General features: G+C 42.4%; 1 protein-coding gene and 2 pseudogenes across 1 annotated transcript; 2 read left to right on the top strand and 1 right to left on the bottom strand.

Moving 5' to 3' along the window:
- The first annotated feature begins 2,662 nt into the window (after positions 1 to 2,662).
- On the top strand, positions 2,663 to 3,333 carry LOC118779489 (annotated as a pseudogene).
- A 4,559-nt stretch (positions 3,334 to 7,892) lies between these two features.
- LOC118779491 lies at positions 7,893 to 8,563 on the top strand (annotated as a pseudogene).
- Positions 8,564 to 13,828: 5,265 nt separating this feature from the next.
- LOC118779643 (transcription factor HES-5-like) lies at positions 13,829 to 14,426 on the bottom strand. Its single transcript, XM_036531820.1, has 2 exons — positions 14,361 to 14,426; positions 13,829 to 14,227 (listed from the first exon to the last, which is right to left on the bottom strand). The coding sequence occupies exons 1-2, from the start codon at positions 14,424 to 14,426 to the stop codon at positions 13,829 to 13,831; spliced, it is 465 nt and encodes a 154-aa protein (XP_036387713.1).
- Between the last annotated feature and the right edge of the window lie 1,610 nt (positions 14,427 to 16,036).

The raw sequence follows: 16,036 nt of genomic DNA, 5'->3' as shown, positions 1-16,036 counted from the left end.
CTCACACACCAACTGCTTCCATGGTCTGACTCTCAGCTTCAGAACCATGCGCTGTCTTTGGACCATAGAGGTAATACAATTCAAGTGTTGCTTATTCAGCAGAAACTTTTAAAAAGTTGGTGGCTTTAAAAGTTTAGTAAATATTAACATTATTAATCAATGTCAAAATATTTCTAATAGCCATTATCCCTTTCCAAACATACACTCACTAGGTAGGTTTGAATTTTTTTTTTTTTGTATTTCAGGGAGGAGATCTACAGCAAAAATTTCACTTTTTGTACTCATACGTGTAAATAGTGCACAATGCTCTGTAGTATTATTAATTACAGTTGTTTATGGCTTGTTGGTACTTTGATGGATTTAAAAATTCACTTAATATTAAGGTTATCAATTAATGTTATAATATTATTAATATCCATTATCCCTTTGCGCATACATGTTCATACATTTGGACACGGGACCTATACCTCAGTTTCCAGAGTAAATATGCAGCTGAATAACAGCTTAATATCGAAATCTTTGCAAGTAGCTCTGGACAAGAGTGTCTGCTAAATGACAATAATGTAATGTGATAATCCCCTGTGAGATCAATAAATATATTTGACATTCGTCAGTGAAGAGTTCTACAACAAAAAGGACTTCATTTTTTCTTGACTTATAAATAGTACTAAATGAATTGCATTGTTTGCAGCTTGTTGGAAGTTTGAGTTCTGACGTCTACAAACACACCTACAGCTGGACCTCATTCTGTCTGAATGTTTGTGTTTATCTGGCTCCTGTCTGAGGAGTATTTAACGTACAGCCTCTACCCCCAGGGTCTTGTTGAGGACTGCTTGTCTACAGATGAATTAGCATTTAACAAGGCACACGCCCATTGTTCTGTATAGGACTCTGTGAATGGAGAGAGTGTGGGAAAGCTCTAGAGAGCAGAGTCACACTTTCAGAGTCATTAACATCCTCAAACCCACCACATCTGCACACCTGGATCTGTAAAGGAGGCCAGTGTGTAACAAACACCATTAAATGATGGCAAACATATACGGCAAAATTATCAATGATAATTACCTGATATGAAGAAAGTATATTTAAAGTAATGATTCAAAATGATATTCTTAAACACCAGATTAATTGAAGTAATCTGGTGATGTGTATCATTGTGACTACTGAAATTTTTTTTGTTGTATGTGTGATGCAAACCAATGATGACAAAAGCCTGATAGCTGTGTCTAAACTTGAAGATTCTGTTGAGCATAAATTATTTATCCTATGCTGATCTAAAACTGAGATGAAATAAAATGTTTTTTGTAAATAATAAATATCTGCTGGTCAGTATCTGTATTAGCCAATAATGGGCCTTCCCTCCAGATGGTCTGTGACGTGAGGCTGTGTCTGTCCTACGGCACAGATCCAATAGCCGTCACTAATGGCCCATTCAGTGCAGTGAGCAGCTTTTGTAGTGCATTGATCCCAGCACACAGGACTCAGTGTGGGAAACGCAGATCAGCTCTCTACTCACACTGACCAGCAGCCACAAGACTGAGGACACATCTGTGACATCTGCTCTCCCAGCACTGAGGCTGCCCACTCTCCACTGTAGCAGAGAGGAGATGCTGGAGCAGTGTGTTTCCATCCACTGCTGCAGCTCTCAACCACACTGTCTCTGGAAGAACTATTATTGCTGAAACAATTTTACAAAGTGTGCATAATGTTCACACTTTATCTAATATTGCAGATCACTGTGCTAATCTACAACCTTATTTCAAGGTTATCTAATGTATTTATGTTTCCAATAAAATAGTCTGAATGTTAAAATGGAAAGCACAGTTTGCATCACATCAGAAGGCCATACTATGATATATAGCATACAGAGGGGCATTATATAATATGTTGTTCTCATTGGAATTCTTATGGATATGTATATTAAATCTAAATGCATTAATAGTTGAATAATAATGCCATATTACGTATATCACCAAAATCTGGAACCAGGGAATGACATGATTTACATATATGTTCAATACATGTTCAATAAATGTCTTTCAACGAGATTTAAGGAAAATTACCCCCAATTAAACAGTGATCTAATACAATTTAACATGACTTCACTATGACATTGATGTTTGAGATGAAAATCCAATACATACGTACATCCCCATACATACATAATCAATGAAATATTCATAACTGTAAATCCACATTGTGTGTGATACTCTAAGCACCTGCAGTGAACAATGAGGTCAAATCCATATCAGAGCTGTACAGTGTGACAGTGTGAGTATGAGTGAGGCCCATCTCCAGTGGATAGTGCAGCAGGCATGTTGGATTATGGGGCAGTGTGAAGCTTCATGCTGAAGATGTGTGTCAGTCCCACACGTGTACATTGTGATGATGAGCGTGTGCTCTGTCAGTGTCATTGATCCTAACATCAGGCAGCAGATCTGCTCTCTCCAGGGTCAACACTTTCCCAGATCCCTCCACCCCTCCACCTGTTCCCCTGAGACAGGCCATTGTCCCCCAGCAATAAGCTCTTTATTCAGCCCGTGACAGCCACGCATTCCTCATTGTCCTCACAAGCTCTCCCATTGGCTGCTCACTGTGAGAAAGTCCAGCAAGAGACAAACTCACACATTGGTATGGAGATTTGGGACTATAAATAGGAGAGATGAAGCCAGCACACATCAGACTCTCTCTGCACAGAGACCTCTACAGCACAGACATACAGCCATGGCACCTACAGCAGCTGCAGCTCTCACCTACTCTAAGGAGCACCTGACTATGTTCCACAAGGTAAACTGACAACATCATCTCTTAAGAAATGCTTCCGTGTCATTGTTGATGTGCTTCAGTGATGTCATGTTGCAGACCCAGATTATTAACAGTTTTCCTGTTTTGTTTGTGCAGCTGAGAAAGCCAATGGTGGAGAAGATGCGCAGAGATCGTATCAACAGCAGCATCGAGCAGCTCAAGTCTCTCCTGAGCCCAGAGTTCCTCCAGCAGCAGCCCGAATCCAGGCTGGAGAAAGCCGACATCCTGGAGATGACAGTGCTCTTCCTGAAATGCCAGCGCCAGCACCCGCCCATCAACAGCTCCTCCTGCTCTGCAGCTGCCAGGGAGGGCTACTCCAGGTGTGTCCAAGAGATCAGCCGTTTCCTGTCCCGGGAGGAAGTCATGTCACAGGCCCAGAGAAGACTGCTCAGCCATTTCCACAACCTGCAACCTTCCTTTGATGAGAGCGGGAGTCAGAGTGTGGTACCTCAGCTGAGCTCCCCAGCCCGACACACCACCAGAAAAGAAGAGACTCCAGCCAATGGCGCCCTCTGGAGGCCCTGGTAGAGTCCTGCAGACTGTCTCTGGACACTAAGTCTTTGAGAATTGAACAGGTCAATCTAAGATGGGCATGGACAGTAATTCTCAGTGTGTAGGAAGTATTTCTCTTCCTCTTCTGCATGTGTAGGAGGTTTAAGGTTCTGCTTTCATTGAGAGAAAGCACATGCAGGAATGACCAGTTATGATATTCTTCTTAAGAAGTTCTGAGAAGATTCATTTTTCTTGAATCTGCATGAAATTGTATAAAAAACAGACTTCTGTGAAGATATTGTGTTAATTTTAAGTCAAGTTCAATAATGGACAGTTTTTTTTTGATACCGTTTGTTTCTTTCTTTATATGAAAGTTTGAAGCTCAACACGAGCTGATGTTATTGTGATCTTCTGTGAAGATTATTTACCTTGATGGTGCTAGTGTACTAGTCTCTACATGACTATATTCCTTGTGCATGAATGTATTTCATGAAATAATACTTGATTTAAGAAAGATTTGTCGCTCAGATTGAGTTTTTAATATCACATTGTTGTGGTTGTTGTACATCTAAAATTACATGGCAGAGAAAACCATGTATGTAACCTTCTATGAAGGAAAAATGTGATATTGTAGCATATTAATGCTTTGTGGTGGAAAGTTATGTCAAGTTATAAAGGCGTAACTGTTGTGATGAATTTGTTGTAACAGTGAGATAATCATAATGTGACTCAAGAGCTGAGTGTATGTTACACTGAAATAGGATTATTCTCACTGCTGGCTGAGAAATGTTCCATGGCTAATGCTACCTGTGTATGCAGGTCCTTTATGGAGGTGTTTATTCAATATCCAGCATTCACCGTATTGGGAGTGTCTTAAAGTCTTGAAGATGTCTTCAAGCTACAGCTGTGTCGATGTGTTGCTTTGCACAAGAATTATATTACCTTCAATGAAGTTATTTTTAATTGTTCTTGATGAGAGAATGTTGATCTCTTTGTCTTGAACATTTACGTTCAAGCACTGTTTAATAAATGAAAACTTATTCAAAACATATTTTTGTTTCCTTGCTTCATTTCAAAATGAAAGTAAAATAAAAGATGAAATGAACTATTCATTTAAACAAAACAGAGACGATATTACAGAGCTGAACTTTTTACATGAAGCATTAAGAATTCTCGTAACAGCCAACTTCATTCCAGTAAGATGATAGAAATGAAAGGAAAACTAACAGCTGATTTTACCATAACAGTGAAAATTACTTCCAGATACATTCAGGTTTCTCAAGTACAGGACATTTTCTCAAATTTTTTGTTGGACTGTATATAGTGGTTAGCAAGATGACTCTTGTCCATTTGGTAATAGAGGGTCATATTTCGGCCATCAAAATACAGCTATTGAACATTTGGGGGCAGGTAAAGAATAGCAGCCACATTCCAGTCTTTCTGCCTTCTCATATGCTGTCCCTGGCTGTCAGTGAGATGATGTGGACTTCCTGTAATCGTGCTAGCACCTGCAGCCCAACTGGCCAAAGAGCTGGGAGAATCTCTGCAGTGATTAAATGGATGAAATGGAGTGAATGATCTCCAGCCAATCAGGATTCCTGTGTCATTACATGCACATTTGCAGTAGCATAGTTTGGCATTGTTATTAAAGAGTAAAACAGGGAAATGCTAGAATAAACTAATACCCAATTATGTAGTGAATTTTTACAGTGTAAGTTCACAATACAAATGAATTATTTTAAATTGTTCTCATGTAATAATTCAAAGAGAAAACTGTGAAGAAGTTTATTTTTGAGAAATTTAGCAACATGCTGTTGCTCCTATGGTCAAATGTAAGTAAACACTACATACCAGCTGAGTCAGGACTGTCTGTCCTTCTGTGTATTTTATTAGTATGAGAGCAGACAGTGTGTAGTGCTGGATGTAGATACTGTAGTGTCAGTGTACTGGAAGACCGGGAGAGGTTTGTCTGGACTTGTCTGACTGACTGTAGTCCAGATGGTCACACTGGGAGTTAGGTTTCCTTCTCCAGCAGTGGGAGATCACACTCCATGGCTAATGTGATGTGTAATAAGACACACGTCTTTTGTTCCCCCATTGAAAGCAGTGAATGGAGAGAGTGTGGGAAACAGAGGAAAAGTCCCTCACACAGCCCCACTGGGACAATAGATACTGAGTCAGTCCACAGAGCAGCACCCACAGAGTACAGAGCTGCCCTCACACACCAACTGCTTCCATGGTCTGACTCTCAGCTTCAGAACCATGCGCTGTCTTTGGACCATACGTGTAATGCGATGCAAGTGCTGCTAATTCAGCAGAAACTTTTAAAAAGTTGTTGGCGTTAAACGTTCAGTATATATTAACATTATAAATCAATGTCAAAATATTTCTAATATCCTTCATCCCTTTTCAAACATACACTCACTAGGGAAGTTTGAAAATATTTTTTAATGTGTTTCAGGGAGGAGATCTACAGCAAAAACCTCACTCTCGCTATTGTAACTTGTAAATAGTATGCAATGCTTTTGTAGTATTATTAATTACAGTTGTTTGTGGCTTATTGGTAATTTGATGGTTTTAAAAATCAACTTAATATTAAGGTTATCAATTGATGTTATAATATTGTTAATAGCCATTATCCCTTTGCGCATGCATGTTCATACATTTGGACACGGGACCTATACCTCAGTTTCCAGATTAAATATGCAGCTGAATAACAGCTTAATATCGAAACCTATAAACGTTGCTCTGGAAAAGAGCGTCTGCTAAATTACAATAATGTGATAATCCCCTATGAGATCAATAACTATATTTGACATTCATCAGTGAAGAGTTCTATGACAAAAAGGACTTCATTCTTTCTTGACTTATAAATAGCACTAAATGAATTGTAAGATTAGTACATATCGATTACAATTGTTTGCAGCTTGTTGGAAGTTTGAGTTCTGACGTCTACAAACACACCTACAGTTGGACCTCATTCTGTCTGAATGTTTGTGTTTATCTGGCTCCTGTCTGAGGAGTATTTAACGTACAGCCTCTACCCCCAGGGTCTTGTTGAGGACTGCTTGTCTACAGATGAATTAGCATTTAACAAGGCACACGTCCATTGTTCTGTATAGGACTCTGTGAATGGAGAGAGTGTGGGAAAGCTCTAGAGAGCAGAGTCACACTTTCAGAGTCATTAACATCCTCAAACCCACCACATCTGCACACCTGGATCTGTAAAGGAGGCCAGTGTGTAACAAACACCATTAAATGATGGCAAACATATCCTGCAAAATGATCAATGATAATTACCTGATATGAAGAAAATAGATTTAAAATAATGATTCAAAATGATATTCTAAAGGACCAGATTCATTGAAGTAATCTGGTGATATGTATCATTGTGACTACTGAAATTTTTTTTGTTGTATGTGTGATGCAAACCAATGATGACAAAAACCTGATAGCTGTGTTTAAACTTGAAGTTTCTGTTGAGCATAAATTATTTATCCTATGCTGATCAAAAGCTCACATGACATAAAATGTTTTTGCAAATAATAAATATCTGTTGGTCAGTATCTGTATCAGCCAATAATGGCCTTTCCCTCCAGATGGTCTGAGGCTGTGTTTGTCCAACAGCACAGAGCCAATAGCCATCACTAATGGCCCATTCAGTGCAGTGAGCAGCTTTTGTAGTGCATTGATCCCAGCACACAGGACTCAGTGTGGGAAACGCAGATCAGCTCTCTACTCACACTGACCAGCAGCCACAAGACTGAGGACACATCTGTGACATCTGCTCTCCCAGCACTGAGGCTGCCCACTCTCCACTGTAGCAGAGAGGAGACTCTGGAACAGTGGGTTTCCATTCATTTCTGGTAGTTTTATCTGCAGCTTAATTGTATTAGAAGTTGCTCAATAATTATATGTCATATCACTGAAATCTGGGACCATGGAATGACATGATTTTAATGAATGTTCACAGTAAGAGTGAAAATGAATATTATCTCCCTTTTGAATGTATAATATGATGATATTCAACATGACATAGCCATGGCTTTGCTGTTGAAAATGTAAATCCCATACAAGTAATCCTCATCCATAATCAATGAAATATTCATAACTGTGAGTGTACACTGTGTGTAATGTGCATAGTCTAAGCACCTGCAGCCCTCTCTGAGGTCAAATCCATGTCAGAGCTGTACAGTGTGACAGTGTGAGTATGAGTGAGGCCCATCTCCAGTGGATAGTGCAGCAGGCATGTTGGATTATGGGGCAGTGTGAAGCTTCATGCTGAAGATGTGTGTCAGTCCCACACGTGTACATTGTGATGATGAGCGTGTGCTCTGTCAGTGTCATTGATCCTAACATCAGGCAGCAGATCTGTTCTCTCCAGGGTCAACACTTTCCCAGATCCCCCCACCCCTCCACCTGTTCCCCTGAGACAGGCCATTGTCCCCCAGCAATAAGCTCTTTATTCAGCCTGTGACAGCCACGCATTCCTCATTGTCCTCACAAGCTCTCCCATTGGCTGCTCACTGTGAGAAAGTCCAGCAAGAGACAGACCCACACATTGGTATGGAGATTTGGGACTATAAATAGGAGAGATGAAGCCAGCACACATCAGACTCTCTCTGCATAGAGACCTCTACAGCACAGACATACAGCCATGGCACCTACAGCAGCTGCAGCTCTCACCTACTCTAAAGAGCACCTGACTATGCTCCACAAGGTAAACTGACAACATCATCTCTTAAGAAATGCTTCCATGTCATTGTTGATGTGCTTCAGTGATGTCATGTTGCAGACCCAGATTATTAACAGTTTTCCTGTTTTGTTTGTGCAGCTGAGAAAGCCAATGGTGGAGAAGATGCGCAGAGATCGTATCAACAGCAGCATCGGGCAGCTCAAGTCTCTCCTGAGCCCAGAGTTCCTCCAGCAGCAGCCCGAATCCAGGCTGGAGAAAGCCGACATCCTGGAGATGACAGTGCTCTTCCTGAAACGCCAGCGCCAGCACCCGCCCATCAACAGCTCCTCCTGCTCTGCAGCTGCCAGGGAGGGCTACTCCAGGTGTGTCCAAGAGATCAGCCGTTTCCTGTCCCGGGAGGAAGTCATGTCACAGGCCCAGAGAAGACTGCTCAGCCATTTCCACAACCTGCAACCTTTCTTTGATGAGAGCGGGAGTCAGAGTGTGGTACCTCAGCTGAGCTCCCCAGCCCGACACACCACCAGCAAAGATGAGACTCCAGCCAAAGGCGCCCTCTGGAGGCCCTGGTAGAGTCTTGCAGACTGTGTCTGGACATTAACTTTGAGAATTGAACAGGTCAATCTAAGATGGGCATGGACAGTAATTCTCAGTGTGTAGGAAGTATTTCTCTTCCTCTTCTGCATGTGTAGGAGGTTTAAGGTTCTGCCTTCATTGGGAGAAAGCACACGCAGGACTGACCGGTATTGCTATACTGTACTTCCTCTTCTCATTGAAGAAGTTTTTCAAATATTCACTTCGGCTGAAGTGACCTAAGGACTTGAAAAGACCTCTGTGAAGGTGCCTATATTTCAAATGAAAGTTTATTTCTGATTGTTCAATTTGTTATATATATATATTTTTAATTACTGTTACAGAACAGTATCCTCACTGCATTGGGTTCAGCATGAACTTGTACGTGAACAAACAGTTCTTAATTTCATAATGATTCATTGCTCAAATTGAGTATTTTTATTAAGATCTCTTGGTTGTTGTACAACTAAGTTAAAATTGCAAGAAAACAACTTATGTAACCTTCTATGAAGGAAAATTTTGATATTGTAGCATATTAATGCTTTGTGGTGGAAAGTTATGTCCAGTTATAAAGACATAACTGGTGTGTGGAATGTGGTGTAACAGTGAAATAATCATAATGTGACACAAGGGCTGAGTGTATGTTACACTGAAATAGGATTATTCTCACTGCTGGCTGAGAAATGTTCCATGGCTAATGCTACCTGTGTATGCAGGTCCTTTATGGAGGTGTTTATTCAATATCCAGCATTCACCATACTGGGAGTGTCTTAAGGTCTTGAAGATGTCTTCAAGCTACAGCTGTGATGATGTGTTGCTTTGCATAAGAGTTATTTCATGTTTCCTTCAATGAAGGCATTTTTAATTGTTCTTGATGAGAGAATATTGATGTATTTTTCTTGAACATCTCCATTCAAGCAATGTTTAATAAATGAAAAGTGAAACATATTTTTGTTTCCTTTCTTCATTTTAAACTCAAATGAAAACAGACAGAACAAATCTGTTCTCTTGCCACTGGCATGTCCCATATCATTTTCTGAAAACTTACTTGTTTTGTCTGACAGGTATTGACCCACACCAAACACTTAAGCAATCAGGGTGACAATCAACACCCACATTGAAGGAATGTCACAACTGATCGAATATTCATTTTTCATAAATTAATTTATTTTCTGAAACTTCATACCCATATTTCCAATCGCTTAACACATGTTAGCAAAAGCAACTTTTCTCCTTTCACAAGCCACAGATTTGCAACTCTTCAGACTACATCTCAGTTCCACCTCAACCCCCATCTTGTAGCAAAGTGTGTCTCTGCCACATGCACAGAGACAAAGCAATATAAACAACAATAAGAATATGCAGCTTCATCCGTATTTCTGAGTGATTTGTCTAAAACTCAGACACTGCCATCTAAGCAGTGGGAATCAAAGTCTCTGTCCATAATAGAAAAATTAAAGTAGTAAAGCCTCCATTATTTGCCACTGTAACCATGTGTCACCTTATGAATTGGTGTTGAATTGCTGCATATATAAAGTCACAGAACACATCTGAGGAGTATCTAGAAAAAGTGTGAACATGCATTTGGGAGAGGTATTCCTGAGAAGGAGAATGCTAGAGCACAACATGTGATCTTGGAAGACTGTGGTTTATTTGTGATGTATTTTTCTGTCATATTAAAAAGTATAGAGTCTTCCTTTTTTTCTTGACTGAGTGAATTGAGATCAGTCGTTTCTCTGAGCAGGGTGTATGGCGTCATCACGGGTTGAACGATGGATTGTCTGAAGGTGCGGGCTGAAAGTCAGAATAATTGTAGCAATGACAACCTCAGGTTCCGAGCGCGTGGAGCCCAAGAGTGCGGAACCTTCCCACGCTTCTCTGTCAATCAGAGAGCGGACTGACAATGCGACAGCAATTCAAACTTCTGTGACACGCTTGGACACGCCCGTGTCCGGCTGCAGGCGCGAAGATCGCGACGGGGAGTGCGGATAGTTTGCCCCCGTGTGCGGGCGGTATGGCAGGCGCCTTGCCGAAAACACCTGCCACTCGAACCTGCTGCCGGAAGCAGAGATCAAACGGTGGCCACTGTGCTGAGTGGCAGTTAGCGGCAGTGTGTCATACGCCCATCGACGTGTGCCTGCGGAGTGCGGACTGGATTCTGATTATCCCTTTTAGTCAGAACTCCGCGAAAAATACCAAGCATTCATAAAGCAATAACAAAAATGCGTCGACAATATGAATTTACTTTAATGTAGTACTTATAATTATGGCTATTATAATGAAGGGAATATTTTCATAACAGACACACTTCTTCCCTTCCTCTGCGAGTGTGAGGACCCCGCGGTTACACGCGAACACTCGCACCCGTCAACAGCTAAGGTGTGATACAAATTTCGTCACTCGTTTATGACAGAAATTAAGCTGAACGGTCGACGGCAATTAAAACACCTCTTCTTCCTCTGCCACGCGACTGCTCACTGCAGCACTGCTCACTGTTGTGTGTGTGCGTGCGTGTATGTGTGTGTGTGTGGCGCACCTGTATGATTAATTATCCAGGATTACAAGCTTTGGCCTGTCAGGTTGGCTTTAGTCAAACAGCTGGTGAGTCCAGCCACTGAGGGGCGGGGCGCTTTCTCATGTTTAGGACAAGCTTCTCGCAGACTTTCCCACACCCTGTCCCATTCTCCTCTTTCATCTTCAGGACAAAGGAAGCGTGCCACACTCAATCGCCCATCGGGGGTGTACTGGCCCTCGTTTTGACCCTTTAACCCCCCTCCTCCCATCAAATCTCCCCCTGGGGAAAGATCCTGAGTTTGCCTGTCGTTTTTAATCGACGTGCGGCTGACATTATGAAATACGAAGTCACTGATGGCCCTGGAAGCAGTAGTCTGTAGCTCTCAAAACAAATAGAGCCACTGGCAGCATGTGAGAGTTCTTCTAAATGTACTTAATATCACAGCACATCCACTTTTACCAGCATTATTCTAAAAGGCTGTATGTAACCCCACATTCAGGAAAAAGGACACTTTGATTTACAGTGAACCCCGCTTATTAGAACTGTATTTGCCCAGTAGTGTCTTTCATTTTTTTGTTGGCTATCATAGGCAGAGCATTTAAAATGGGTATATATTTATGTTGTTCCAAAAGGATGGATAATCTTATCATAGATGCTGTACTTAATGAAGTGATTTAAAAGTATTTTTATTGGTCACAATAAAATGTACCACCATCGCATTCCTTGTGTCTTTGATGAGAGGAACGTTTGATCTCCTCTTTATAACCTCTTTCCCGCTCACTCTTCAGGTGTTGGGTCACAAGCCAAAGCTTCTTGTATACCCCCTCACCCCAAGACACAAACACACACACACACACACTTCCTCATTTCTCACCTCTGCAGGGCAGGCTTACCTATTTAGGTGGCAACTGTTGGAGTTCAGAACTGGATAACTGATGTTATCCATAACATTGCTCTGTGCCCTGATGGGCTGTGTGGTCTGAGAAAGTCATTTGAGCGGTATCCAGGAAAACTGAATACAGGCTGAAACACAATGTAAAAATTTCATCTTTATGTCTTAGATGGATGTGCGTATGAACAATTTTAGATCAGCTACTCGTTCCCCCAAGGCAGAGGTTACCCAGTCTTTACTGCTTTTTGCAGAAGCTGTTTTGGGCATCAATGTTTAGGCATTTGTGAGGTTCCTCCCCATACTGCAGGCATTATTGGCAGAGAGAATTAGACCAAAAGGCAAACAGAGGTTTCAAATATTGTTTTCTATAATCCTCTTCTTCAGTTATTCCACTCGTTTGCAGATATACCAAGCTGACAGACACACAGACAGAGAAAGAGATTGAGGCTGAGGGTGGCAGAAATGTCAGAGTAACAGCATTTGTGGATCGAGACGCAAGCCACAAGATAGTGGTGTGGTTTGTGGTTTGCTTGAAGAGAAAGGTCTTCAAGCACTGCATGATTCATGTGTCTGAATGGCAACCCAGCTCTCCCTCAACACTCATGCTGGCACCTACACTTATCCGCTGCTGCCCCCTAGTGGTGGTACCAGCTTCCTACCACCATCAACACAGACCCTCTGCAGGTTAACCTCTGTACCTCCAGACAGAACCATTACCTGTCCTGGAACTGCACATCTGAACTGAAACCTTGAGGCTTTATTGCTGAATCTTTTTGATGAAGTGGCCAGTGATTTGCTGGGATAGGCTGTTTATTATTTATGCATTTAACCAGGAAGCCTCTTGAGGTTAAACGCAGCTTTCTCGAGACAGACCTTGCAAGGAAATCAGCAGGGAAGTGCATTACATTACACAATGTGTGCAGAAGCGTGCACACCTTCTTGTAAAAGCAAGTTACAAACAAGGTTTATTAATGAATCAGAATCAGATTGGCAACATTTATGCTTGGCAGTGTGTGCTTATAAACTCAGTTGGAATCTTTTTCTTTTTTTGTAGTTTAAAACGTAGTCTGTAGTCGAGCCTATTGGTACATAAGAGCACCGTTTAAATTAATTTGAATATAAATAACCACAGCAGCGGCACTGATGAGATAATCAATGGAGTATGTGGAAAAGAGATGGGAAATATCATTAAATATTATCATAAGTATCAAATGTGTGAAGAGAGCTTCACTGGGCTCCATTAAGGCTTCCAGACAGTAAAGACAGGTGAAAGGAATGAAAAAAACAGATGGAAAACACATTTAAATCAAATTTTACATTTTATTGGGGTGCAACAGAAAGCACACAGTGTCAACAAATTATTTCACTGCATGGCAGTATTGACATGAGAATACAGATTGCTCCTTTACAAAAGGAATGTTCAAGCATGGTACAAGGACGAGGAAGGTTCTGGAATTCCAGAATGCAAAGACCTCTAAAGTTTCCACAGTGTAACTCATGCACAGTGCCTTCACTGAAGGCAGGAAAACTTTAACGGCACACATCTGCTCACAGTCAGCATAAAAATGAGCTTCTCACATGCTGAATGCATGCACGACTCACACAGATCCCCTTCATTATGAAGTGACCGAGAAAAAAACTTTCTCTGCATTGAGAAATCAAACATTAATAGCACAGTTCCTTTCATACACAGTATGAAGAGAACATAATAAAAAGATAAATATAAAAATACTGGAAATGTATATTTCCTACACGCTGAGAGTGGGCAGGTGCCCCTCTGGTTTACAGGTCAGAGTTTCTGCCAGGTGTTGTCTCCATCAGGTGTGTAGAGTCTCGACCACATGCCTCTCTACAGTCTTTACCAGGGCCTCCAGAGGGTTGGCTGGGCAGAGTTGTCCTGCTTCCCTGGGACCAGGCTCTGTTCGGGGGGTGACCCCGGGGTGTCCCTCTGGCTGCTGTGGAAATGGAGGAGCTGCTGAACTGCAGCATGTCCCTTGGGGCAGGCAGACAGGAAGTGCAGGGCGTCACTCCAGCACTGAGAGCGGCCCTCACCGTGAGCGTCCCGGCCCTCACCGCGAGCCCCCGCAGCAGTGGCAGACCGCTTCAGGAAGCTGGCCGCCAGCTCCAGCACGTCGGCCTTCTCCACCCTGCCGCTGGGGTCCCGCTGGCGGAGCTCTGACCGCAGCATCTTCCTGAGCTGCTCGATGCTGCTGTTGATGCGATCTCTGCGCATCTTCTCCACCGCCGTCTTTCTCAGCTGTCAGGAAACACAAGGCGCTCTGTTAGAGACCATCCCTCAAAGCCCCCAGCGTGAAGCAAACCCATTTCAGCATTAAGAGGACGGTGGGGCTCCAAAGCCATAATGACACTTATAAGTAAGTGACACTTACTTTGTTCTTCTCCCTGGTGGACAGGTAGAGGTTGGAATACTCGCTGCTATGGAAGTGTGGAGCCATCTCTGTTGTCAGTGAGGCACTCAGTGTCTCTGTGGCTGTGAAGCTGACTGCGATCGGGCCGAGGGTCTCCCTTCCTCATTTATAGCAGGGAGATTAGCATTACAAAGCCTCGGGGCCCGGCTGGGATCGGGGTTCCCACACTAACGGCCCTGAGGGCGTGGCATCCACGACAATGTTTAGTCACTGATTATCACATGGCTAACTGGCTGTGAGCCGGGCCAGTGGGAGGAGCAGTTCCAGGCGGCAGCAGACTGATATACAGCAGGATGCGAGACTTTTATCACCCGGGAACGCTCCAGTCCTTGTCACACAGATCCTCTGCATATGGGGAGAGGGTGTGTCAACGGCTGCCTCACAAGGACTGTGACAGCCACACTGTGACAGCTAATCTATGTTACTGCCTGAATGTCTGATCCTCCTTATGTTTCTCACATGCATGCACTCACACACTCACACACACTCACACACACACACACACACACACACACACACACTCACACTCACACTCACACTCACACACACACACTCACACACACACACACACACACACACACACACACACACACACACACACACACACACACACACTCACACACACGTGCACACAAGTGTGCGCACACACATACAGAGAGAGACAGACAGAGGTAGAGAGGGAGACAGATGTTCTGATGGGGGAACGGCAATTAAACACAATTATCCAGCCCCTTGAGTGACGGCACACTTCCATTGTGATCCTCCCTGAGAAAACTGAGCAATGAAAGGGGGGACAGTGTGGGAAACCCTGGCCAACTCGCACTCACACGTCCTGCTGTCAACAGAGCTAAATACCAAACCCCCCATCACACACACACACACACACACACACACACACACGCACACACACGCACTCAGTTCAGATCAGATCAGAGGCACCGATGAACCCCTGGATGAATGGGGGTTCACTCTGTGGCCCCTCCCTGTCACCTGCCCTACACCTCTCTCCCGCGCTAATCTCTCGGTGATCACACTGCTCCCCACTCCTTAACCCTGAAAACAATGCCGTGGTCTAACACTTGACACATGCTCTGCTACACGTGTAATTATTGCGGAATCAATACAACAACTCGTATTTTTGACAAACTTCTACTAACAAGAATTATATTGTATTATCATTCCAATTGTTGTTGTAATATGTAACCTTCTCATTAACCTCATTTTACAAATCTAAGTTAAATGGCAACAATGACAGAAGTCTATCTGAGGAAAAAGGCAAGGTCTTTTAAAAATGTATTTTTAATGGCTAGATATAGCATTTGTAAGCTTTAACAACAGGTATTTCTGCAGCCTGGAGTAAAAGTTTTATATGATAGGTAAAAGCCTCTGACAGTAATGGTAATATTACCTTTAATAAATATTAAGTTCATTTTAGGACCTTCAGCTGTTAATATTTAAAATGTTTGGGTTTTTTAAATTATATGTAAAAACACATATGTAGTGAGTATTTTTGTTTCAGATCTTGTTTCCCAAAGCCAGCAGAAATTGGGGGTTAATATCGGCTGGAATATATGGAACCAGCACATTTGCTCACAACCATATAGGTTTCTCAAGATGCCCTATGTATACCTCTGAAA

This window comes from Megalops cyprinoides, chromosome 6, assembly GCF_013368585.1.
Source record: "Megalops cyprinoides isolate fMegCyp1 chromosome 6, fMegCyp1.pri, whole genome shotgun sequence".
Classification (NCBI taxonomy): Eukaryota; Metazoa; Chordata; class Actinopteri; order Elopiformes; family Megalopidae; genus Megalops; species Megalops cyprinoides.
This window is presented reverse-complemented; position numbering and strand designations above follow the sequence as displayed.